The sequence below is a fragment of the Apodemus sylvaticus genome, chromosome 10 (assembly GCF_947179515.1).
Source record: "Apodemus sylvaticus chromosome 10, mApoSyl1.1, whole genome shotgun sequence".
NCBI classification, from domain to species: Eukaryota; Metazoa; Chordata; class Mammalia; order Rodentia; family Muridae; genus Apodemus; species Apodemus sylvaticus.
The window spans coordinates 39,414,278-39,440,515 of NC_067481.1; the positions used below are offsets into that span (position 1 = coordinate 39,414,278).

At 40.5% G+C, this 26,238-nt stretch overlaps 1 protein-coding gene across 4 annotated transcripts in view; it reads right to left on the reverse strand.

The window, feature by feature from the left end:
* The window catches only part of Acaca (acetyl-CoA carboxylase alpha), a 267,019-nt gene that overhangs the window by 192,194 nt on the left and 48,587 nt on the right, over positions 1-26,238 (reverse strand). Inside the window, exons 1-3 of one of the 4 annotated variants that reach the window (XM_052193825.1) lie at positions 21,681-21,951; positions 9,271-9,317; positions 5,720-5,969 (exon numbers count right to left, since the gene is read on the reverse strand). In XM_052193825.1, the coding sequence (XP_052049785.1) occupies positions 5,720-5,943 (224 nt within the window). In that variant the 5' untranslated portion in view covers positions 5,944-5,969; positions 9,271-9,317; positions 21,681-21,951. Of the gene's footprint in view, positions 1-5,719; positions 5,970-9,270; positions 9,318-21,142; positions 21,239-21,680; positions 21,952-26,238 lie in introns of those variants that run through there. The other 3 variants (XM_052193826.1, XM_052193828.1, XM_052193827.1) reach the window with 3 other exon arrangements.

Sequence of the window (26,238 nt, forward strand, 5' to 3'; positions counted from 1 at the left end):
GGGATTTTAATAATGCTTATTCTTAGTGTAAGAACTCTTAAACTGACAGTGTTTTCTGAAACCAAGCCTTCAACACTAAATATCCAACTTTTATGCAAAAGACTTAAAAAAGCTCCCTGGTCAAAACATTTTACCAAGCCAGGCACAGTGGCACAAGCCTGTAAACCTAGCATGTATTCAACAGCAGCCTCGGCTACAATGTAACTTCAATAGCCTGAGCTTCATAATAAGACTCTGTTTCAAAACCAAAACAAGAAAATTATCTCAAATAAGGGTTCCTTGATAATAAAATCACTCCAGCACTTAGGAAGGAGCTCAGGCAGATTTCTTTTTTAAATCAAAGACAACATGGCCTACATAATAAGGCCATGTCTCAAGTAAATGTATAAACAAACATTTGAACCACATTATATTGGGTGTGGCACATTTTATATTCCTAAAAGCTATTATTTAATATTATATCTATTACTAGGCTTTAATGAAGTCATTAAACTGATTAAAGTCATTAAACACAAGAAGTTTAAGGTGATACTAAATAAAAAAGGGAATTTTTATTTCTTTCTCTGCCAAACAAAAATAGTTTAGCTATAACTAAAAAAGTTCTATTGGGGCTGGGAAGATGGCTCAGTGATTACGAGCACTGACTGCTCTTCCAGAAGTCCTGAGTTCAATGCCCAGCAACCACATGTGGCTCACAACCATCTGTGATGAAATCTGATGCCCTCTTTTGGTGTGTCTAAAGACCCCTACAGTGTACTTATAAGTACACTAAATAAATCTTTAAAAAAAAAAATAGTTCTGTTGTTCATAGGTTTTAATGAAAATGGTCATCTTCATCATGACTATGTAACTGACTACATTGTTAGTGTTAAGGAAATACCAAAATGGTGTCTGCCACTGTTCAGCTACAGACATAGAATGGTGTCTTTTTTTTCTTGCACTTTAGATTATTTTTCTAAATAATCATTAGCAACCATGCACATATTTCCATGAATTATTAACTTCTTCTCAAACAAGTCCCTGATCACTAACTATCACAAAAGGTAGAGTACAGGAGTGGGGTGCTAATATAATTAAGAAAACTAAGTAGGGCCAGATGTGGTGTATAAAGTCCTTAACCTGACCATTCAGTATTTTTTAAGATTTATTTATTTAATTTATGTATATGAATACACTGCTGCTGTCTTCAGACACACCAGAAGAGGTCATTGGATCCCATTACAGATGATTGTGAGCCACCATGTGGTTGCTGGGAACTGAACTAAGAACCTCTGAAAGAGCAGTCAGTGCTCTTAATCGCTGAGCCATCTCTCCAGGCCTCAACCATTCAGCATTTTAACCACATTATTTTAAGGTGTTTAACACAAAATTGAGATGGAGTTTCAAATATAAACATGAAGGAGACTCTCAGTACCCTAAGAGGTTAAAGACCAAAATGTGGGGAATACCTTGCTTATAATTGGACTTTAACCAGGAATTTGATATAATATCTGGAAAAACTGTTTACAATCTTGTTTGACTGATAGCATGGGTTGATATCACATGGTTTAAGTACAAAATAATGTGACCTTAAGTGGCTTCAGAGAAACTACCAAAACTAAAACAAATAAGACAACTCTATTTGATGCCACCAAATCACATACTAGTTACCAAAATTAAAATGTACACATTTCGTTTTTTACGTCTCTCTTCTTAATTAATTCTGTTCAATTAACTAATGGCTTTCAGAGATATCTAAACCTGACTGTAGCTGATAAGGCCAGGTTGATCCTACCTAACAATAAAAAGTCTAAACAGTTCTTCAATGAAATTTACCTGGTCCCACCAGGTTCTAACTATTTCCTAAGCTCTTGTTTTCAAATACTTGGCAGATAAAGCTTTTGTTGACTCTAGAAAAGTACAATGCATGTCTCTGCCATCCCTAGAAAAGTCTATTTCTTATTCCAGCTCATCCATCAGACCACTAAAATCTTTACTTAGCACCTGAAATGAAGCTCACAACCATTATTCTACTTTGTTTCAGAGGCCTCTAGTTAACACTCATGAAGAATGGGCCTGTCTCCTTAACCTCTATCAAGGGTAAAAGATCAGGCTATTCATTCTAGAAGTTGCTAGTAAACACAACCAGTTTCTACTTAGTATTCTAAGTGTTAAAGCAGTGCCTGATTCATTATCTTCATTTTTCTGAGAGGAAATGAGTTCAAGGAAAAATTATGGATTGCCAATGATCATATACAATTTAATCAGCTACACATATCACTAAAGTCTTCCCATCAAAGAAAAAATTAAATTACTCCCCAAAACATTGCCATATCCACAGATAAAATGGCTCGAGGTAGAAACCTTGTCCTATTTGGAACACTAGCTAAGAAACGAGTGGAAACTGGCCTCTGCCCAGGCCGCTGGTCACACTCCTGCTCACGAGCAACCAACATGAGAGCTGTGGCAGCAATGAGGCATCCAAGACATTCTCAGGCAGTCATGCCACCAGCCACACAGCCTCTGCCTGACAGCCATGGACCTTGAGAATGGCTTGGCACCTACACACTGCCTCAGAATATCATCAGCTGAGTTTCCTGCAATAGCATTTATTGCATCATTGCCAAACTCAGTGTCCTAATTCAACAACTGAACACTATGTTTCACACAAAATTAAGACAAATTTCTCAAAGAGCATTATGACTTCAAAGATTTAGCATAAGCTCATCTTTCTCAATAGAGGACTAAGACATTTTGAGACTTAACCTTGGTTGTATGGGATGATATGCTACGTTACAAAAGTAGTGATGGTAGTGGTGTTGAGACAGGGTCTCCCTATGTAGCCTTGTATGTCCTGGAACTCACTATGGAGATAAGGATAGCCTCAAACTCACAGAGCTCTGCCTGCCTGCCTCTGCCTCCCAGGTGCTGGGATTAAAGGTATGAGTACCAACACCTCCAGACCTATTGCAAAACTTTTAGTACCTCTGTCCTCCCAATGTAATTGATCTCAGCAGGTCACAATTCCCACACACTTCCAAATGACTTTGAGGGGAAAGATGCAACCAGTACTCACCTAAGGGTCAAAACATGTTTACATACAGTCTTAATTTCTAGTCCCTGATGCTAATGCTTCTTTTTGAACCCAGGTTAGATATAATACTTTGTTCATTCACTCCAGAAAGCCAACCTTATCAGAAACACTTAGAAAAGTTTAAGAAAGGGAAAGGGAAAGGGAAAGGGAAAGGGAAAGGGAAAGGGAAAGGGAAAGGGAAAGGGAAAGGGAAAGGGCAAGGGAAAGGGAGAAAGGGAAAGGGAAAGGGAAAAAGGGAAAGGGAAAGGGAAAGGGAAAGGGAAAGGGAAAAAGGGAAGGGGAAAGGGAAAAAGGGAAAGGGAAAAAGGGAAAGGGAAAGGGAAAGGGGGAAAAGGAAAGGGAGAGGGAAAGGGAAAGGGAAAGGGAAAGGGGGAAAAGGAAAGGGAGAGGGAAAGGGAAAGGGAAAGGGAAAGGGGGAAAGGGAAAGGGGGAAAGGGAAAGGGAGAGGGAAAGGGAAAGGGAGAGGGAAAGGGAAAGGGAAAGGGAAAGGGGGAAAGGGAAAGGGGGAAAGGGAGAGGGAGAGGGAAAGGGAAAGGGAAAGGGAAAGGGGAAAGGGAAAGGGGGAAAGGGAGAGGGAAAGGGAAAGGGAAAGGGAAAGGGAAAGGAAAAGGAAAAGGGAGAGGGAAAGGAAAAGGGAAAGGAAAGGAAAGGAAAGGAAAGGAAAAAGGAAAGGAAAAAGGAAAGGAAAGGAAAGGAAAAAGGAAAGGAAAAAGGAAAGGAAAAAGGAAAGGAAAGGAAAAAGGAAAGGAAAGGAAAGGAAAGGAAAGGAAAAAGGAAAGGAAAAAGGAAAGGAAAGGAAAGGAAAAAGGAAAGGAAAGGAAAAAGGAAAGGAAAGGAAAGGAAAGGAAAAAGGAAAGGAAAGGAAAAAGGAAAGGAAAGGAAAAAGGAAAGGAAAGGAAAAAGGAAAGGGAAGGAAAAAGGAAAGGAAAGGAAAGGAAAAAGGAAAGGAAAGGAAAGGAAAGGAAAGGAAAAAGGAAAAAGGAAAGGAAAGGAAAGGTTAGGTTAGGTTGTAAGGTCAGACAATCAGAGTAAAACAATTACAAAAATTCAGCTGGGACATTTGAGTTTGAATCTCAACCTTAACCAAGTTATTTTCCCTCATCAGACCTCTACAAAAAAGCATCTGGCTCATCAAGCAAAGTAGCCTGTGCCTGTAATCACAGTGATCAGGACATTAAGCCAGGACAAAACCAAGTTTAAGGTAAGCCTAAGGAATAAGAGATCCTGTACTGACAATACATAAATATAGCACTAAAACTTTAGGTAGGGTATCTGCTTCATTGTGAGTTCCAGGAATCATGAAATAAAACATAACTAAGGTGCTTTACTCTTCTGACCTCCACATAGCTTAAATGGGAGTGATTATTAATATATTCTAACTGCCTCGTTTTACAGAAGCTATGATTCTAAGCCCCACAGATAACAACGAATCACCAGAACGGAATTTTACTACAGAATCAATATCTTCAGTATATAAAAAGAAGCCTATATTATGGGTTATTTTATGACCCATTAATAACAGACTATCAAGATAATAACAGTAGTAGCACCTACCCTAATTTGTGTTTATCTAGATTAGAACTACAATATTTACCCTCAATGCACATTAGAAACATCTGGATAACATTGTTTGTCTGTTTTATTGTATATTCCTGTGTGTTTAAATTTCAAGGGATGTGGATAATTTCCTAAAGTTTACTCACAAAATATTTGATCCAAAATCTTTAAACCTAATAATTAAAAAGCAAATGACTAGACTAGTTGTCTAATTAGCCATCAATCAAAGGGTGTGGTGGCTTATACCAGTACCTAGCAGTCCAGTACCTCTACCCAAGCCAGGGCAGCAAGATTAGGAGTTTAATGCTGACCTGGGCTGGGCTACATAGTAAGTTTGAGGCCAGCCTAAGTTACATGAGGCCCTGTCCCAGAACAAAACAAAAAACATTACTTTAACATAAGTGAGGTACACCTCTAATACCAGCACTAAGAAGCTGAAATCAGGAGGATCAAGAATTCAGGAGTTTGGAGCTACATCAGACCCAGTTTTGAAATGTCCATAGGCACTGTGTATAGTGCCAGCACTCGGGAAGCAAAGGCAGGAAGATCTCAACAAGCTCCAGGTCAGCCTGCTCTATATAGGAAGTTCCAGTCCAAGGGAGGAGTAGGGGCAGGGCGGGAGGGGGTAATAGAACCCTGACTCAAAACACAAACAACAAAACCACACAGGCTAAGAATGACAATCAGTGGTTAAGTGTTCACCTAGCATGTATAAGGCTCTGGGTTCAATTGCTAGCGCTGATATGGGAGAAGGGGGAAACGCTACAAATTTGGCCACGTCTGCAAAATTCCTATCAATCAATGAGTTACGATATCATTAATCAAAGTACTACAGAAGCTGAAATTTTTCAACCTAACTCTCCTTGTCTGGGTCATACTGAAGGGCCTAGTATGTATAAAGGATGGGAAAACTGAGGAGAACATGTAGGAAAAGATACTCCAAGCCAGAAAAGTACATCATTTCCTAGTCACAGAAGATGGGCCAGATAAATGGAGGTGAAAGTAATATATTCTTACTGCTTTCAGAATATAAGCAGTGAAAATAACAAGACAGATTAAGCACATTAAGCATGAAACAGCTTTTCTCACCTCATGTGAAAGGCCAAACCATCCTGTAAGCCAGAGATGCCCAAATCAGAAAGTGTATCTGAGCTGACAGAGGCTGGGGACAGGGAGCCCTCCTTCTCCTCTAGGTCCAGCTTCACCAGGTTACTGATCTCATCTTCTGAGTTGTCTTCAGACACAGACCCAATTATGAATCGAGAATGCTGGTTCAGCTCCAGAGTTTTGGCCAACGGAGATGGTTCATCCATTATTCTTTCAAAATAAGCTCTCAGAGCTATGGGAAAAATGAAGAGACAAGCAGGTCACAAGCAATAACCTATAAGTGAGAACATGTAAGAAAGTAAAGCATAAACCACAAGTCGCTTGGAAATAAGTCTGAGAACTGGCTTCCTTGGCTACTCTTTATGATTTTTTGTTTTTTAAAACAGGGTTTGTCTGTGTAGCTTTGGCTGCCTAGGAACTCACTCTTCAGACCAGACTGGCCTTTAACTCACGGAGATCTACCTACCTTTGCCTCCCGAGCACTGAAATTAAAGGCTGGTTCCCATGGCTATTCTATTCGAATTCGCTTGTTTGCTCCAACGGAGGAAGAGAGGTTGTGGTAACTATGTTTATAAATTAAAAGTTTTAGAAGTATTTCTCATAATCTATAAGCATTACCAATCTCTTCACTAATTCAGTGATACTGAAGGAATAACTATTATCAATGGGAACCCTTTACTATAAGTAAAAGCTGTTGTGAGACTGTGATTCATCTGCAGCACTGTGGGTAATAAATGCTAAAGAGTTTAGCAAGAGTGGCAACTGCTTGAAACTGGGTGGTTAAACTACATAATGATCACCTGGTTCCAAACACCATACAACGAAAAGTTATGAATTTTACTAAATATATGTATTTAAACAACAAACGAAAAACTCTTGTCTATACATGTTTTTTTCTTCAACTGATTATTTTAAAAATCTACCCCCAAATGTCTATTTTTGTTGTTAATTTCATACACAGAATTTGTAGAGGGAGTGAATCTACCACCAAATTTTAAATCTGTACTCAGAGTAGTTGATGTGCCATCACAAACTCTAGTTTTCTAGATACAGGACATTACTAGCTATCATCAGTAGCTAATGAACAAACCTAACCAAAAATCATTACCAGTTCAAAGCCCCATATCAAAAACAAACAAAAAAATCCAAACACCAAACTAAGCTAAAAGTATTCTTTCCCTTCAAAATTTTTATTTTAAAAACTTTAAATCATGGTATGGTAGCACATGCCTTTAATCCCAGCACTCAAGAGGCAGAAGCAGGTGGATCTCTATGAGTTCCAGGACAGCCAGGGTTGTAAATCTGTATGTCAACTCGGTACTAAGCAATGTGCAGTGTAATCAATAATTTTAATTCAGAAAATGGCTCTCAATCCAAATTTTATGATGTTCCAAGATATGGTACTATTAGAAAACAATTTATTGATAATTTTATATGCTATAGCCCACTATTCAGATATAAAAGTATGTGGAGAGCAGTGTTTGATTATATCAGACAAGAAAACATCAATGTTTTGGTAGGGTGTGATCATGGCTCTGAGGATTAAACTCAGGCCTTCACATGTAAGGCAGGTGTTCTTCCATTGAGCAATACCCTGTCCTCTTCTACTGTGTGTGTGTGTGTGTGTGTGTTGTTTGTTTGTTTGTTTTGAGATAAGAGTCACATCAAACTACTCAGGATGACCTTGAACTTGCTCTGTGGATCAGGCTGGTTTTGAACCGTGAACCTCCTGATCAGCCCTCTGAGGTGTGGGGATTACGTACTTCTGCCACCAGACTTGGTTTTTAAGTGTTTAGATGGCAAGAAATATATTAAAATTACACATTCACCATTCTTTTGGCATGATTTGTAAGTCAGAGTTTATCTGTTTAGAGACAAAATCATATTTCCAAACACTAGGACAGTACAGTTCCCAGAATGTGACTCCTGGACTTGGAACTGCTATTAGGGAATTTGTAAGAGTGTGAGTTCTTGGGCCTATCTTAAACCAACTTTTTCAGAAGCTTTAGACTGAAGTATAATAATGTGTTTTAAAAAAAAGACACAAAGCTTAAAAACCACTGTGCTACAAGAGAAAACAATAACAAGCTGCCAGAAATAAAAAATATACAGATGAAAATTTTAAAAAAATCTGTGAACATTCTGTAAAAGAACTGAAGAATACTTACGCTAACTTTTATTTTTAAAACTAGCATAAATAAATACATACAGAAGTGAGAAATGATTAGGAAGAGGTCTAAAGAGAGGGGAAGAGGGGGAAAAGACAGGATAACATGGGGGAAGGAAGACAAAATATGACTTTTTCTGCTAGGTAGAATCTAGATTTAAACATATTGCTATGTGTATATACATACATACATACATATATATATGGCATGTAAGTAGAAAATGAATATTTAAGGTAAGGAAGGGGATCAATAAGGGTGGGGAGAGGGACTGGGAAAGGCAGTGTAAGGGCGAATGTGAAACTAACAAAACAAAAATATATTTAAAGTGGCACTTGTCTAGCATACAAGAGGCCCACTTCAATATCCAGCAATGAAAAAAATTGTCTATATTTACTATACATTTGCATTGCAGTACTGTATTCTTTTTTTTTTCTTAAGTCTCCAAATTATATGGAATTTAATCTAAAAGACAATCAAATCATTAGAAGAAAACAAGAATTAGGGAAAGGAAAAAGGGACATTCCAACACACTGACCATGTTAAAAATAATAAAAAGTACAGCAACTGAAGAGAATAAAAAATAAAGGCTGGCCAAATATTTAGGAGAGGCAGGGAAAAGATGGCTTCTCACAGTCAGGCTAACTCCAAACTTCTGTAGCAGGGGATGACTTGCCTCCACCCCCCAACAGCTGGGATGACAGAGCACTTCCACACCTGGTTCACAGTTGCCGCCTTCACAGGGGAACTAAGGCACACATGTGTCCTTCACAGGGGAACTAAGGCACACATGTGTACATTCTAACCTATAATCTGACTGAAATCTGATGGTCACAAAAATAAAATAAAATTAATGAGAAAGTAATGACTCTTGGAGATCATGAAAGGTCAGTGTTGGTAAAATACAGTCCCTGGGCCGATGAATGAAAGGCTCGGCACGGCCAGCTTCATGCTGTCCTCTCCTAGGGGCCAGGGCCCAGGCAGCCTTGTCTAAGGGCTGCAGACACTCGAAGCGGCCATGTCTAACAGCTGACACCTGCCTAGCGGCAAGCACCTGTACAGAGCACTGCTCCCCAGAGCAGGCATGCACACCACCAGAGAGGGAGGTCATGGCTGGAAAATCACTGAGTAGCCATCTAGACACTCTAGAAGCTACCACAGCCTGTCCCATTTCCACTGATTCTCAATTAGAGAGAAAGTAGTGGGTCACCACCATTGTCATTGTCAGCCTCCCTGTTCGCTTGGGTCACTCACCCTACGTCTGCCAAAATTCTTTGTGGAAGACAACAGAAACCCACAGTTGAACATTTTAGCACATGAAAACTTTTACTACATTATAAAGATAAAAGAGTATTATTTGAAACTGACCTCGTATAATTCTTATTGTCTCAGCAGATATCCGCCTCCAAAAAGAACTAAACAAAGAAAAAAACGGAAATTTGAAGGTTGCTTTTTCTGTTTGTTTTTCTTTTATTTAAAAAAAAAAACAATTTTTCCTCAATTACAGTTCTACTCAGTGTAGTACAAAAATAGTAAAATTCAAAATATTATGTTTTCTGGTAAATATTACCTAACTTCAAGCATAAAGTTCAGTAGTTTATTACTTCATGATATAAAACACAAACATTTCATATTTTAAAACTTTATTTCTAAACATACTAAACAGTGATTCACCTTTTTTCATAAAATAGCTTTTCTGAAAAAAACCATACTCAAAATCAATGCATCACAACACTTATTACTTCTAACATTTCATTGAAAATAAGGCAATAGAGAGAAAATAACTTCATTTTCTAGAACTCAGGCTGGGTATGTTTAAAATGGTTACATGCATTACAAACTAGAAACCAGGGAGAGAGCAGCATTCACATTATTCTAAGTCCTTAAACTCTAAAGGGACAAAAAAGTATACTCCTCACACCCTAGGTTTGCTTCTAAACTAACAACTTAAAAGTATCCATGGAAGAAAGTCTCCATTTTGATTATGTATAAGAAATACCCTAAAGCTTTGCAGAACTACACATGTGCAGTGGGACCTCTGGCCTATGCTTGCAGTCTTAGCCTTTGAATGGTAGCAGATCAGGAGTTCCAGGAGTTCAAAGCTACTCTTGGCAACAGATCTGGGCCAGGCAAGGACTGTATGAAACCCTGTCTCAAAAACAAGAATTAAAAATTAAAAATTAAAAAAAGAAAAACCTGGGAGGTGGTGCCACACACATTTAATCCTAGAACTCAGGAAGCAAAAGTAGGTAGCCAGTCTGGTCTACAAAGCAAGGTCAAAAACAGCAAGGAAAACAGAACAAAACCAAATTTAAAAAAAAAAAAAAACTTCTACAATACTCATGTATAAAATCCACTCCACATCTACTAAATCAGACCTGCAGTTGGAGAAGACACAGGTATCTCAATTACTTTTATTTTTATGTATCTGAGTGTTTTGCCTGCATGTCTGCCTGGTACTCACGGAGGCCAGAAGAGGGCATTGGAGTCCCTAGAACTGAAGTCACAGAAGGATATGAGCTACCATGTGGGTGCTAGAAATAAAAAAAAGGCTCACTTGAAAGAGCAGCCAGTGCTATTAACTGCTGAGCCATCTCTCCAGCCTTACATTTTTAAAAATTGGTTCTTTGGGGAGTTTCATTCAACATGCTTTGATATAGTGACCCTATCCTAGATATCTAAGTCTTAAATTCAGTTGATAATACTAGTGTGTGGAAGGCTGAGGTAGGAGGATGGTCTATTCCCAACCAGCCTGGACCACATGAGACATTTTCTAAAACATAAAAGGGCTGACTTATACAAAGTCTGGCACTCTGAATTAAATCCCAGAATCCACATAGCAAGTTGCCTTCTGACCTCCACAGGCATGCTATGGCTTACACATACGCAAACCCCAATAAAATAACTTAAAAAAAAAAAGAATTTAGTTGTTGGTAGGAAGTTAGATAGCTCAATAAAATGTACTTGCTACCAAGCCTGAAGATCTGAGTTCCACCTGGTAAAAGGACTCCTGAAAGTTGACTTCCACCACATATTTAAGCTTAATCTCCACCCCCATGTGGGGTGTGTTTGTGTGTCTGTCTGTCTCTCCCTCTCTGTGTGTGTGTGTGTGTCTCTGTCTCTCTCTCTCTGTCTCTCTGTCTCTGTCTCTGTCTCTCTCTCTCTCTCTCACACACACACACATACACACACAGATGGTGCCTCCCAACACAGATATTAATACACTAAATAAATAAATAATTAAGGAATGTAGTTTTTGGTTAAATGTCTACAAACCGCCAGATATTTTCTGGGAAAGCAGAAAAAGTAGGAAATAACTAGGTAAAGCCACAAAGCCAAAACCCACAACAGAATCTCCAAAACATTTCAGCTATGTACATGAAAGAATTAAGTAAAGAAAGGACTGGCTGGGGGTTGGGGATTTAGCTCAGTGGTAGAGCGCTTGCCTAGCAAGCGCAAGGCCCTGGGTTCGGTCCTTAGCTCTGTTAAAAAAAAAAAAAAAGAAAGAAAGGAAGGAAGGAAGGAAGGAAGGAAGGAAGGAAGGAAGGAAGGAAGGAAGGAAGGAAGGAAGGAAGGACTGGCTGAGCTTGTCTCAGAGGTTTCTGATCATTCCATTTCCCTGTATCTCATGAGGCCAGGTACCAGCTGATAAAAGGCTAAAAGTCTAGTTCTCCAGAAAGGGTCCATTTATAGACTGGAGAATACCAACAAGAGGAAAAGGTACTCTTACCATATTAAAGCTGGATACATTAAGTAAATATATTAAGACCTCACAAGATCTTTTGTAGAACTGAACAGCTGAAGCACTAGGGTGGGGTGGGGAAGAGGTGTTAGATAATGAGGAGACCTTAAGCTAGCAACACTGAGGTACCTAAGTTTCCCACCAGATCATCCTTTGATACAGCTAACAGTCTGTAAGGCCCACTCAAATTGTCACAAGCTCTCATCCCCTCTTCCATCCACCTTCTAAAATACAAGCAGGCAATTAAGTATTACCAGATGTCTGAGAAAGTGTCCAAATGAAAGAATCGAGAGCAAATAACTACTTGTAAAATCAAAAAACACACAACCAAAGAGTATGAAAAACAAAGTATAACTATGGGGACAAAATAAAAAGATAGAAGGGCTCAATTCCATTTCTATGGTTACTCCCTTCAGTCACAAAACCCTAGGTCAAGCCATGAGAAAATACTAGACCAATTCAAATTGTGAGAGACTCTATAATATAAATGCTGACCAGACTTCAAACTTGAAAGTCATTGGGAAAGGCTAAGACCTTTCACAAAGAAAGTACATAAGCACCAAACGCAACACAGAACCATGATTTAGCTACCCAACAGGAAAACCCTATGTGGGTTGAGGGGTAAAATCTGAAAAATGTCTGCAGCAAACAATACTCTCATCAGAGAGTTTCTACTGCTTCTTTTGTGTGTGTGTCAGGACTGAGCCTCCAGAGGGTGGGCAAAGTAAGTAAGCACACCCAAGCCCCAACGTTAACTTCTTAGGTTTGATAAAGGTACTATTACCATGTGAGATGCCCATACTGAATGAAGTTTAGTCAAAAGTGTGCAGAGCTCTCTGTGGAATATTCCCACTCAACCTTTCTTTAAGTCTAAAATTACTAAAAAAGTCAAAATCTAAAGAGCTATCATTGTTATCCTAAGGCATCTAAGAGAAAATATTGCTAAATGCAAATGGTATACTTTTTAAAGAGATATTAAAAAAATAACAAATACATAGGTGTGTTGGTACAGGCCTGTGAGTCCAAGAGGCTTACATCAAGTTCAGGGCTAGCCTTGACTACACAAAAAGACTCTGTCTCAGAAAACAAATACAAAAGGAAAAAAGAAACTAGAAATAATTCCTTTTACTACAATATCTCATTGTTACCCAGGCTGATCTCAATTTTGTGGGCTCAAGAAGGTAATCTCATATTTAAGTTTACATTAAAAAAGGAACATTAGTTGTTACAGCTTGTCCATTTATTTGTCTCTGCCCACATCTAAGTGTGAGTAAGTTAAAAGACAACTGAGGGAGTCTATTCCTCCTTCAACCACTTCGGTCCTGGGGTTGAAACTCAAGTGCTCAGGCTTGTCCAGCAAGTGCCCTTACCCACTACTGAGCCATCTCATTGCCCAGAAGTAATTCTTAAAATTAAAAAAAAAAAAAGAAAAAGTAAAATTTTTGAATTAAAAAAAAAACAGTAAAAACTTATCTGCGAATCATACCACTCCCTGACAAAATACATGAATATTTTTAAAACTTAAAGTTAAAAAAATAATCACAGCAATAAAAAAGCTTACCACAAAAAAATAGAAGATACAACTATAGACACTATCTCACCTTTTTAAAAAAAAAAGCCCAGACCTGGTGATGCACACCTTTAATCCCAGCACTCAGGAGGCAGAGGCAAGTATGGATTTCTATGAGTTTGAGGCTAACTTGGTCTATGTATTAAGTTTCAAGATAGGCCCCATCTCCAAAAAAAAGAAAAAAAAAAGAGAAAGAAAAAGGTATTACTGAGATGAGTAAGAAATCTTAAATGGAAATATAAATCAGATATTTTTACATTCATGTTAAATGAGGGAGGCATAATAAGTGATTAAACCAGAAAATGTCCTAATTATTAGAATAAGCAGAAGTATATATGGATTCTTCAGCGTAGTTTGAAATGATTCATAAAAAAATAATACATATACAACAAAGAGCAGCAAAGCAAATGTGACAAAATGCTAAAAATTGATGAATCTAGGTCAAGGGAACATTGATATTTATTGCATTATTCTTTGTAAGCTGAAAACTTTTAAATAAAAAGTTAAAAAAAATTTCTTCCCATGTATTCTTTCTCAAGATGCCACTAAGAATATTTCAGACACAAGTGAGGGGAAAGAAACCAAGCATGTGGAAGATATGGAATATGAATTCTCCAGCAGCAGAGAAGATGGGAAAGAGATCCCTAGGGTGATAGTGAGGAGGGAGCCCAGGATGACCTTTAAGTGCCAGATGCAAGAGGCAGGAACTTAGGCTGGAGTTAGCCAGGAGTCTGAGAGAGATTTTTAGATGAAAATTAATGGACTATCTGGCTCACATCAGTGTTCTGAGAGAATGAGAAAACTTGTGCAGAGTTAATACATGGTAAACTCACAGAAAGCTAACAACAGAAATGAAGACCATTACTACCTCCAAAGTTATAATTGTACAGGATATGACTAAATCCTGTACAGCATTTACATATTTATAATATAAACTTTCTGATAAAAATAAGACTATAATCTATTGTAAGATATCAGTAGGCAATGCTTACTGTTTGTGAGAAATCAAGATGCAACCAGGCAAGCATGCTGTTCACACAAAAAGATATATCACAAAAGAAACTAAAGTAGGAATCAGTAGGATTTTAATCAACTTTGTGAACCCTGTAACTTTTTATGCAAGGGATTAAACATGTGGCCAAGTGCTGGACTAGGGTGTGTGAAGCCTGGACTCAGTATAACAGAGGGAGGGAGAAGGGGGCTTGCCAGGTAAAGAGTGGCCCCTACTATAATTCCAGAACTTGGTGACCCCAAACCTCAAGTATAATAAACATAAACCTATGTAAATTAAGAGATTTATAACATTTAGACACCTTTAATCCCATCACTTGGAAGCCAGAGGCAAGTGAATCTCTGAATTCTGGGCCAACCAAAGTTATATAAAGAGCAAACAAAAAAATTTATAATTTCTTAAATGTAAGTTATTTAACCAGGCATGGAAGTACAAACCTGTTACCTCAGTACTTGGGAGGAAGAGAAAGAAGGAGCAGACTTCACAGTCAGCCTTGGCTATGCTGGCCACAATGTGAGTTGGAGGCCATCAGTAAGCTGGATAAAACCACATCTGAACACAAGCAACCGACTCCGGTGAAAGACCAGGAGCCTCTAATCCCACACAAGAGGCAAAAGATTATTGAATTCAAGGTCAGCCTGAGTGAACACCAAGCCAACCTGTAAGATGTCTCAAAGGACAAATAGTAAAATATCTCATAACTATTATGCATAGACTTTAATCCTATCTCATACATAAAACCCTATCTCAAACAACAATAACAAAAACTCACAGACAGCCGGACAGCACTAGGTAGGCAGAAGCAGGTGGATAGCAAACAAAATAACCCTGTCTCAGAAAACAAAACAAACAAAAACGATACTAAAATGTTTGCTACTAGTGTGGGTAAATATAAAACAAAGACCAGAGGGTAGACACTGCTTCACTCTTTTATACTTAAATTTTGAACTTAACTTGCATATGCATCATGACCTGAAGATTTTAAAATAAGCTTAGTAGACAGTTTTCCCTTTATTCCAAGATCCTATGACCCCTTATCTTGAACATTTAGACAATTAAAATATTATTCACATATTAGCACTATATGTTTTACTGTGTAATTGACTCTTAAATCATCTTGTGGATAAAGTTGGAAAAAATTATTCTCTTTAGAGTCACACACCCCAATATCCAATATCGCAAAATGCTGCATAAATACCAGACTTTGATGGGTTATTATAGGGTTAAAAAATTAGGAGGTGGACTGGAGAGAGAGCATTGACTACTCTTCCAAAGTCATGAGTTCAAATCCCAGCACCCACATGGTAGCTCAAAACCATCCGAAAACAGATCTGACGCCCTCTTCTGGTGTCTGAAGACAGCTACAGTGTACTTACATATAATAAATAAATAAATCTTTAAAAAAAAAAACAAAAAAATCTAGGAGACATGAACTAAGTATTTATTTCAAATAGTATCCTTTGAAAACCTAAGGCATTTCCATTTTTTAATTTAAAAAGCTTTAAAATTTTTCATAGTTCAGTATCTAGAGAGCTGTACCAACAATCTGGGTATCCCCATTACCTCAGAGTCTCAAGGACTGAAAGACTTTCTTATGAAAATATTGCTAGTGCACACTTTTAATCCCAACACTTAGTAGGCAGAGGCCAATTTGGTCTACAGAGTCCCAATATAACCAAGACTCCACAGAGAAACCCTATCTCAAAAAACAAACAAAAAAATATTGCTTGGCTAGGTATTATGCTTGAGGCCAGCCTGTGCTACATAAGATCCCATCTATAACAACAAATAAACAAAAACATGCAGACAGATAGACAGACAGTTAGCTGGGGAAAGAGAGACAGATCACTGATTAAGAGTGCTTGTTCCACAATCATAGGAACAAGATTCCAATGCCCATGTGACAAGCTAAGAGTCTCTGAAAACATCTGCAACCATGGCTCCAAGGATTACTGGACAAGAATGACCTCTTGCCTAGATAAGCCCCAGGCTTGCTTCCAGACTACGCTACCTGGGCCTCAGGTTCAGGGATAGACCATCTTAAGGCATAAGCAAAGAATGACAGTAGACACCAGACACCCTCTTATGGCCTCCATACATGCACAGATAAATATTTTTAAAATGCATTGATTTTTATTGCTGTTCCCAAGTCTTCTAGATCTGTTGATGCACTATATTAGCATTGGAGAACTAAAGCAAGAAAAATATTTACAGTTTAAGGCAACATTCCTAACTCTTGTGGAGTTAAACCTCTCCCTAAAATTAAACAGAAACTTTAAGGTACAGATAGGAACTGCCTACTGAGAATATAACTCATGAAGCTCTAAATTCAATTCTAGTACCAAAAACCAAAAATAATCTCCTAAAAGTTAGTTGACCTATGAAACATTAGATCAGATAGTGAAATACATATAAACTGCTAGTTTTAAATGAAAAGAACCAATGAAAAACTATCCCTGCCAAGCAGTGGTATCGCACACCTTTAGTCCCAGCTCTGGGAAGACAGAGGCAGGAGGAGCTTGGAACCAGGCTGATCTACAGAGTTCTGGGACAGCCAAGGCTATACAGAAAACCCTGTAATTAAGTGGAAAACTAGACCAGAAACGTCCTTAGATACTTTGGGTGGGTGGCAGGAGGGGGTTGTTTAGACAGGGTTTCTTTGTGTAGTCTTGACTGCTCTGGAACTCACTTGGTAGACCAGGCTGGCATCAAACTCAAGAGATCCACCAGTCCCTGCCTCCTGAGCACTGGGATTAAAGGTGTGCACCATAAACTAGTGACTTATGTGAAATGGAATCAAAGAAATTAAACAGCTTGTGTGCCAGACCCAGGAATATCAATAAATACTAAAGAAAAAAATATAAACAACTCAAAATATCCTTCATCATGAACTAATCTGATATTACCTCTAATTAAACTAAAAACAAATAAGTTTCTACCAGCCTTACTATTCCCAGATATGTGTATATGCACACACACATACATGTAAGCAGTGACTAAATTTGAATGGCTAAAGAAAGATTGAAAAGCTTCACTTTTGAGCTTACTTCTGACATAATTCATAAATGAGGTCTTAAAAAAAAAAAACTTCCTCAAAATCTAGGTCTATTTTTCAAACATAACAAGTTCATTCAAAAATTTCAAATGTCAAGCTGGAGAGATGGTTCAGTGGTTAAGAGCACTGACTGCTCTTCTAAAGGTCCTGAGTTCAAATCCCAGCAACCACATGGTGGCTCACAACCATCCATAATGAGATCTGTGCCCTCTTCTGGTGTGTCTGAAGACAGCTACAAGTGTACTTACATATAATAATAAATAAATCTTTAAAAAAAATTCAAATGTCATGTTATCATGTCAAAAAATTATTTATACATGCTGACTCTAAGATGATCTCCTTCATAATTTATATATATGGTCATGTGATTCAACCCCCAGTGTTATAAAATAGTAACTATTTTTGCAGTGCCTCAGGTAAGGATGGGTCAGAACAGAATGCTCAAAGGATGGAATGAACTTAAGTCTCATTTAACAACACTGGAAAGTGGCATCAATTGAGGACATCAACGTATGGGTGCCGTGATTAACATCCCTTTCTGGTTTGGGGTTTTTTTTGTTTTGTTTTGTTTTTTTGCTTTTTTTTTTTTTTTTTTTTTTTTTTGGAGACAGGATTCTTCTCATGCAGCCCTTAGCTCACCTGGAACCTGCTGTGTAGACCATGGCCTCAAACTCACAGAAGTCTTCCTGTTTCTGTCTGTCTTCTGAGTTTTGAGATTACATGCAGGGGCTATGCCACATCCAACAAAATCCCTTATTGTGAAACTTTTTACCTGTCTCCTTAACCATCCTAAAACCAGATGGCAAATGGCAACTTGAATAAGTAACAAATTGGTAAGAGAACTCAATCACTAGAATACACTTGGTGGAGACTAACTGGCTAAACTTGTAAGAGCTTGTGCCAGGTCACATGCACTCTTCCAAGTAAGTGCAGCATCCTTGTAACGCTACTGTCTCTACCATGTCAAATGAATCAATGCATTCAAGGAAAGCTCAGAATTATTAAAGACAGAGAGACAGACATAAACTACTGAAATAGGAATCTGTTTAAAAAGTGGATGGATTAATGAGGACTACTTTCAAATGGTAGACCCTTCCACAGTGATTAAGATTTACTAATTTAAATGTATGGAAATATGCTTGGTGTGTGACTTCTACAGTTATTACTCTTTGAAAACATGTGAAGGGTGGCGATATGGCTCAACCAGTAAACACACATCAAGTTCAAGCACGGGAACTGGAGTTCAATCTACAGGGAACGAGAGAACTAACTCCCCAGAACTGTCTTCTGACCTTACCCTGTTCCTCCTGTGCCCACATAGATAGACGTTTTGAAAAAGTTAGAGAATGCCAGGTGGTCGTAGCACACACCTTTAGTCCCAGTACTCAGGAGGCAGAGGCAGGCAGATCTCTGAATTTGGGGCTAGCCTGGACTACAGAGAGAATTCCAGGACAGCTAGAGCTACATGGAGAAACCCTGTCACAAAACAAAACAAACAAAACAACAAAAGTTAGAGAATGATAAAATAACTTTTTTTCTGAATTGCTTCAAAAAGTAGCCTAGCCTTTCCCAGGTAAAAACATTAAAGTGTATTACTGCATGATTTTAATTGTTGGTTCCTCATCCAATAATTAAGGTATTAGCTACCTTAAAACTGAAAATGAAACAAAACAAAAACAAAAAAACAGGGCTATCTAATTTTTTTTGACATTCCAAAATGACATCATCTGCAAATATCTTGGGTCCTATTCACAGAAGCCCTGGGACTCAAGTGACCTGGGGACTGTAGGTGGACATGCCCATTTTAAAGAAAGGTACAGTGGGGCTGAGGACGCTAAGTCGGTGATGTGCCTGCTTAGCATCCACAAAGCCCTGGTTCAATCCCCAGCACTGCATAAAAGATCTGAAGGCCAAGGAGGCAGCTCAACACATGCAGGCACTTGCCAGGAGCCCACATGGTAGGAGAGAACCAACTCTCATAAATTGTCTTCTGATCTTATACACACACACACACACACACACACACACACACACGCATGCACACGCGGGCGAGTAAAAAACCAAAACAATATGGTGGCAGACACCTGTAATCCCAGAAGGTAGCTCAGCTGGTAAAGGGACTGTTGTTGAACTGATGCTCTCCGTTCAATCCCCAAGGCTCACATGATAGAAGAGTAAACAGATATCAGTCTGTCTTCTGACCTCCACATGGCAGGCATGCTTACATTCCCCACAAAAAATAAATAGATAAAAGTTTTTCGGTTTCTTTTTTTAAAGGGGTAAGCACTTATAGAGCCTGACAATCTGAATTCAAACCTGAAAACCCATTCCCAACGGTTGTCCTCAGACCTCCACACATGCACCTGAGCATCTACATGAACACACACACACACACACACACACACACAAATGTAAAAAAAAAAAATGGAAAAGGTAAAGGAAAAGCTGGGTGTGGTGTGTGGTAGGGCACCCTTTAATCTCAGCATTTGGAAGGCAGAGGCAGGCAGATCTTGAGTTCAAGGCTAGCCTGGTCTACAAAAAAAGTTCCAGGACAGCCAGAGCTATACACTACTGAGGATCAACCATATCTCAGGAGGGAGGGGGGCAGGGAGAGAACACAGAGCAGAGTGTGTCAATACAAGTCTACGATCCGTGTACTCGAGACACCGAGACAGGAGAATTTCAAGTCCAAGGCTACACATATGAAGACCCTCCAAATAAAACAAAACACTGGCTTCAGACCAGTTGAACCAGTCTGTATGACAGGTAAAAAGTTCCTACTTCTTAGCTGAAAAGCACTCTACACCTAAACTTGTTCACAGCACTTTAGAGTTCGCCAAGGCTAGCTTTCACAATGGTAGTTCTTTGATATTACCTAGTCATGGTCTGATGTATAAATTCATTATTTCCCAACTTCCCCTTCCATTTTGAAAACGACTTAATCTTTTCTTTGAAGTATTTCTATTCTCTGGTAAATCACAAGCAAAACCTGTACAATACTAATAAGTGCAGGCAGCTCCAGATACTGGTATTTTACTGCTGACCTCTTTCAAACACACAGGTTTTGCTAATTATCATTGGGGTCACATCAATACTTCTGTTAAGGCTTAAATAGTATTTAGAAATAAACTGAAGCTAACGAAGTGGGAACAAACTTACTACTTCGCAGCAAGCAAGCACCTACTACTACCTACACTGCTTTAAAAAAAAATCCTACTGCTAGATAACAACTCTTTTCCAAGAAGTGCTTGTCAAATGAACCCAAAAAATTCCCAAGACAGATGTCAAGGGCATCCCCATTCACCAAGCAACAGACAAATTAGGGCTTTCCTATCCGCCCAGAGAGAGGAAACTAAACTATGTAACCAAGGAAAGCACACTTCCCAGCCTGAACTGTAGAAGTAGAGGGAAAAATTAAACAGAAAAGTCAAGAGAGAACAACTTCTGAGTGAAGGCCAGATTATATCTATCTTGCACATTGGGAAGTTTATGAAACGATTTATGTAGACACGGAAGCTGGAAATCCTAGAGCCTTTTGATTTGTCTTCAATCTCCTAACAAAACCATCTAAAATAATTTCCTCTGATCAGTTAATACTCCTGTATGCTTCTATAAAAACACACAAGGCCTACATGATGCCCCTGCTTTTTAAAGCTTATTGGAAATGTCCACTTTCCGAATACCCAAATCCAAACTACATACATATCGGCCCAGATGTGGGCAGAATGTCCACTCACATTTTCCTCTGAACTCTAGCTTCCTATCACCTTCTTAGGTCTTATCGCCAATAGCTGCCCTAAATTAGCAAGGCGAACGCCAAACGGAGAGTTAAGTACTGGTGAGCACGCTTTTACTACTTACGTCCCTCATAGAAACCCTCAAATCCTGTGAGCAGGAACTGGCAAAGGGACAGCCCGCCTGGCCCGGGCTCTCCCCGCGATACAAAGGCACAGTGAGTGCCACAGCAGTCCGCGCCCCACACCTCTCTCCGCAAGAGAGGAACAAGACTTTCCGTGCAACCAGACCCAACCCTCAACACCCGCCTCCCACGTGGTCTTCTCCCTCTCGGAGCCCAGGATCCGACGCAAAGAATCAGACCCGCAAGTAGGCAGCAAGCACCGGGCAGACACACTGGTCCCTCCCTAAGGGCCCTGGGCGGTACTCCTCCCAGGTTCCGGGGTCTCGGCTCGCAAGCCACCGGACCCCGGAGCCCTCCACGCGAAGCTCGAGCAAGGGGACTTAGAGGCCGCGGAGCTGAGGAGAGGACTCGGCTGCCCGGCCCGGGGTCTGCATGGGATGGAGCCCCACCGCGTGCCGGCGGAGGCTAGGAGGCCGCCCCCTGCCGGCTGCCCCTCCGCGGCCCGGGCCGCTCCGGATTGCGCTGCGGCCCTCGCCTCACCTCAGGCTGGCGGCACGCAGGGACCGACGGTCGCTGAGTCCCTGCGCCGAGGTGTGCTGGGCGGGAGGCGACGCCGGCGACTAGGCGATGGCTGACAGGCGCTCCGCAGGCCGGCCCGGCACCCGGGCCGAGGAGGGCGGGGCTTCGGTGGACTGCCCCGCCCCCGGCCCGCCCCCGCCCGTCCGCCCACCTCAGCCGCCCAGCCCCATTAGGTCCGCGCGCGTCCGGGGTTACTCCAGGCCGTTCACCTCCGACCCCGCTCCGGGCAGCCGCGCGGTCTGGGCGCCAGGGGGAGGGGGCGAGGCGCGGGCTCGGGCCGGCGTCAACCAATGGGCGCGCAGCGCGGGGCGGGGCGACGTGAGGCGATGCCGATGGTCCGAGCGCCGCTCTGCCATTCGGGGCCGAGCGGTGCGAGGGCGGGCGGGTCTGGAAAGTGGTGGGTGCCCCTTCTGCCTGGGCGGGTTTGGGACCAGCCCAACGGCTCCACCTCCCGGCAGAAAGCGGAGTGGAAGCCATGGTTCCGCTCGAAACTCCCCACAAGGACCTGCTGGCGAGTAGCGCGGGAAGGGAACCCAGGGGAGCCAAGAAGTGCGGGTCAGCGATGTGCTGGCCCTGGATGAACCGTGGCATTGCTAATCCTGACACTCTAATGAGGCCTGTGCCATGCCTGTCCACTGCCTTCAGATTAGTGCAGGCTAGCCAATGCAACTAATCCATCACCAGCCCCTTTGCTTAGCTCCCCAGCCTACCTCAAAAGGAGCTGCTGATGTTGAATCATGGAGTATTTCTAAAGAGAAGCGTTAGTAAAAAAAAAGTTTGGTGGGTAAGGCAGGGTTCAAAGGACAGCAGTCTCATGCCTGCCCTCAACAGTGTGTGCCAGGGAGTCCTGCCTGACTTCTTTTATATATATATATATATATATCATTTACTGGGATTGCTCCAAGCCTTTTGAGGTGAATGAAGACAACCAATTTCTCTAGAATCACTTCACAGCAAAACTTTCATGGTAGTATGTACTGAAGATTAATGGTGATTGGAAGACTTCCCAACACAGTACAATCATTGGTCATAGGTGCCGTGACACTATGAAGAAATCCATTCGACAAGAATGGGCTGAGTACTAACCTATTGCAAGAATTCAGAAGAGCACCCAGAGTTCTTTTCCCAGCCCCACACATGCCTGTGGTGAAGGCCAGGAAAGGTGCAGAAGAGAACACTGTGGCCAGAAGAGTAGTTCAGGGCCAGAGGCCAAAAAGTGAAAAGGGTGGAAAGCCACACCCCAGGAAACAAATTCTTGGATGGAAGCTATGACAGGAAGATATTAAGATTGGTCAACAGGAACAATGGAATCCCTTATTGCCATAAGGTGGCAGCTTCTCCAAGAATTTACTCACTCACTTTTGAAGTAATAAGGATTAGAAACAAATTGGGGAATTCACAGATTTTACAAAACAGTGACCTATATTTTAACAGTAACTGTGTCAATGGGATAAGTGTCAGCTGAACAAAGGAAATTCAAAGCTTAAAAAAAAAAGATAATTGAGCAAGAGTTTCTGGTTTAACAAGACGTTCCACTTACTGACTAAGAATAATCTGGGAAGCTTTGCCTCTCCATAGTAGTGCTCCCTGAAGCTGGCATGACAATGTGACCAAGTAAAAAGAATTAAAAAATCTTGAAGTCACCTCTTAGTCTTTTACTTTTTAAACTCTTTCCCTAGGATTCTTAATGGTGTTGCTGTTTGACAGCTTTAGGAATATGACAATAATGGGCTTACCCTCAAAAACTCAAGAACTGTGAGCTGTAACCATTTGCCTCACATGTGCAAGACTGTGGGCTCCACCCCCAAGTGAGGTATTCAAATGGACCAGCTCTTGGCAGGGCCAGTGAGTTGGCTCAGCAGGTAAAGGAGTTTGCCACCAAGCCTGAGGACCTAAGTACTATCCCAACCCACATGGCAGAAGGAGAAAACTGAGCAAAGTTCACATGTACACAGGGGTATGAAAATAATTGTCAAAAAAAGTAAACTGCTCAAGATAAGGTCTAATGAAAGAGCTATAAGAGTACACTACACGGCAAAGGCAGGAGAATCGGGCCTCCAAGTTTTTACCTAGCCTGGCCTTGGGAGACTGATGAAAGATACAAAACAACAAAAAGCTACAGGAAGAGAAAACAAGAATGAGTTAGGATAGCCCAAAACCACTTGCAAAGAATCTGCTATCAAATGCTAAGACACCTGAGCAGAGAACTGGCAAAGGGCTGTGTCTGTAAGACAGTAGTAACTCCTGGAACTGGAACCACTCCTGAGTGTTGTGCTGCTAGGGACAGGCCAAGACCTGCCCATCCTACTGTGGCCTTCATGAGTCCTTGCCACACAAGCTGTGTGTCTATAAGAGGAAGAAAGCCAAAGGGTGGAGAAACATACTGTACAAGACTAACAGGTGGAAGAGAAGCAGGGTGAGTGTGCATTCTAGAAGCTGATACTAGAGGTCTTTTCAGGGCTGAATTATATCCCCCAAACCCAATGCTGAAGTCCTAATCTACAGTAAGTACCTCAAGATATGTGGGGGAGTAGGGGTGGAGATAGGATCTTAAAAGATATTATTAAATTAAAACATGATCATTTAGAGTAGACCCTAGTAAAATAAGGCTGGCGCAATTAAACAAATGGATATTAAGATACAGATAGAGACGATCCTTTGAAGGCAAAGAAGACAGTGGTTGATAAGCCTAGAAGAAAATATTCAGAAGGGAATTAACACTGTTGGCATTTTGATTATGAACTTCTAGCCTCAAAAAAATGTGAATAATTCTATATTGTTTCTGTAGTGTATGGTATTTTGTTATTACAGTCCTAAAAATTACAAGGCCTCTAGGGATTTTTTGTTTTGTTTTGTTTTGTTTTGTTTTAAGGTCCTGTCCCTGCACAAGAGAGATGGACAGATGGTGCAACAGCACTGACCATTCTTCCAAAAGACCTGGGTTCAAGTCCCAGTACACACATGGATGGCTCACACAGTCTAATTTCAGTTCCAGGGGATACTAGATCCTCTGGACACTGAACATATCCAGTTCTGACATCCTCTTCTGGCCTCTTCAGGTACTAGGCACATGTGTGGTACATAACAAACATGCAAGGAAAGCACTCATACACATTAAAAAATTATTTAAAAAAAAAGATTGTGTAAGGAGGAAGCCAGCTCTTCCTGTAAGTGGCCTGAGGTGACCTGTGAAAATGGCTCACTACACTCTTGACCCAGAAAACACTACAAAGGCATCCAAATCAAGAGGTTCCAATCATTGTGTTCACTTTAAGAAGGTAAAACTGTTCAGGCCATCAAGGACACTCCTATTCAAAAGGCCACCAAATACATGAAACATGTCACTTTAAAGAGAACATGAAGCCCTTCTTGCTGTTTAATGGCTGAGTTGGTAGGTCATCTAGACCAAACAGTGGGACAGGACAAGAGTATAGCTCAAAGGGAATGCTGATTTTTTTTTTTTTGCTTCGCATACTTAAAAGTGCAGAGACTGTGAACTTAAGAGTTCAGATGTAGGTCCTCTAGACACTGAACATACGCAGGTGAGCCAAGCGTCTACAATGAAGCAACAAATTTACAGAGCTCATGGCCAGATTACCCCACACCTGACTTCCCCGCTACACTGAGATGAGCTCGCCTGGAAGGAACAAATTATTCCCCCAGAAGAAACTGAAGAGACAAAACTTATGACACGGGAATAAATTTAGCATGAATAAAGGAAAGTTTATTTTAAGAAAAGGAGACGGAGCACAGTAAGCACTCTGGAGGCTAAAGCAAGAGGATGGAGCATTCAAGACAATCCGTGGCTACACAGCAACTCTGAGGCTAGCTAGACCACATGAAACAAAGCCAGACTCCAAAACAAAACTATCAAAAATGAAGCTCTGGGGCCTGGAGAGATGGCTCAGTGATTACGAGCACTGACTGCTCTTCCAGAGGTCTTGAGTTCAATTACCAGCAACCACATGGTGGCTCACAACCATCTGTAATGAGATCTGAATACTCTCTTCTGGTGTGTCTGAAGACGGCTACAGTGTACTCACATAAATAAAATAAATAAATAAATCTTTAGAAAATAGAAGAAGCAGAAGTTGTGTAGAGGTGTCAGGAATTGACCCTAAGCATCCCAGCTGTCTTCGATCCTCTCTTTCCCTATGTGGGAAAAGTCTGAGAGGTCCTTGTCTTTACAATGATTACAATCTGTTTGGAAGACAAAAAGAGCACTCTTTTTTCTTTGCTTTGTCTTTTTGTTTTATTTTTTGTTTTTAATACAGGGTTTCTCTGTGTCAAGCTGGCTGTCCTGAAACTTGCTCTGTAGACCAAGATGACCTCAAACTCACAGAGATCTGCCTGCCTCTGCCTCATGAGTGCTGGGATTAAAGGCATGTGCCACCACTGCCCAGCTAAAACTAGCACTCTTAAACAGTAGCTGTACCTCACTCTTTAGATGATGGCCATGTAAATTTGTAAGGGGCATAGGTGAGAGGATAAATTCTCAAAAGCAGATAAACCCATATAT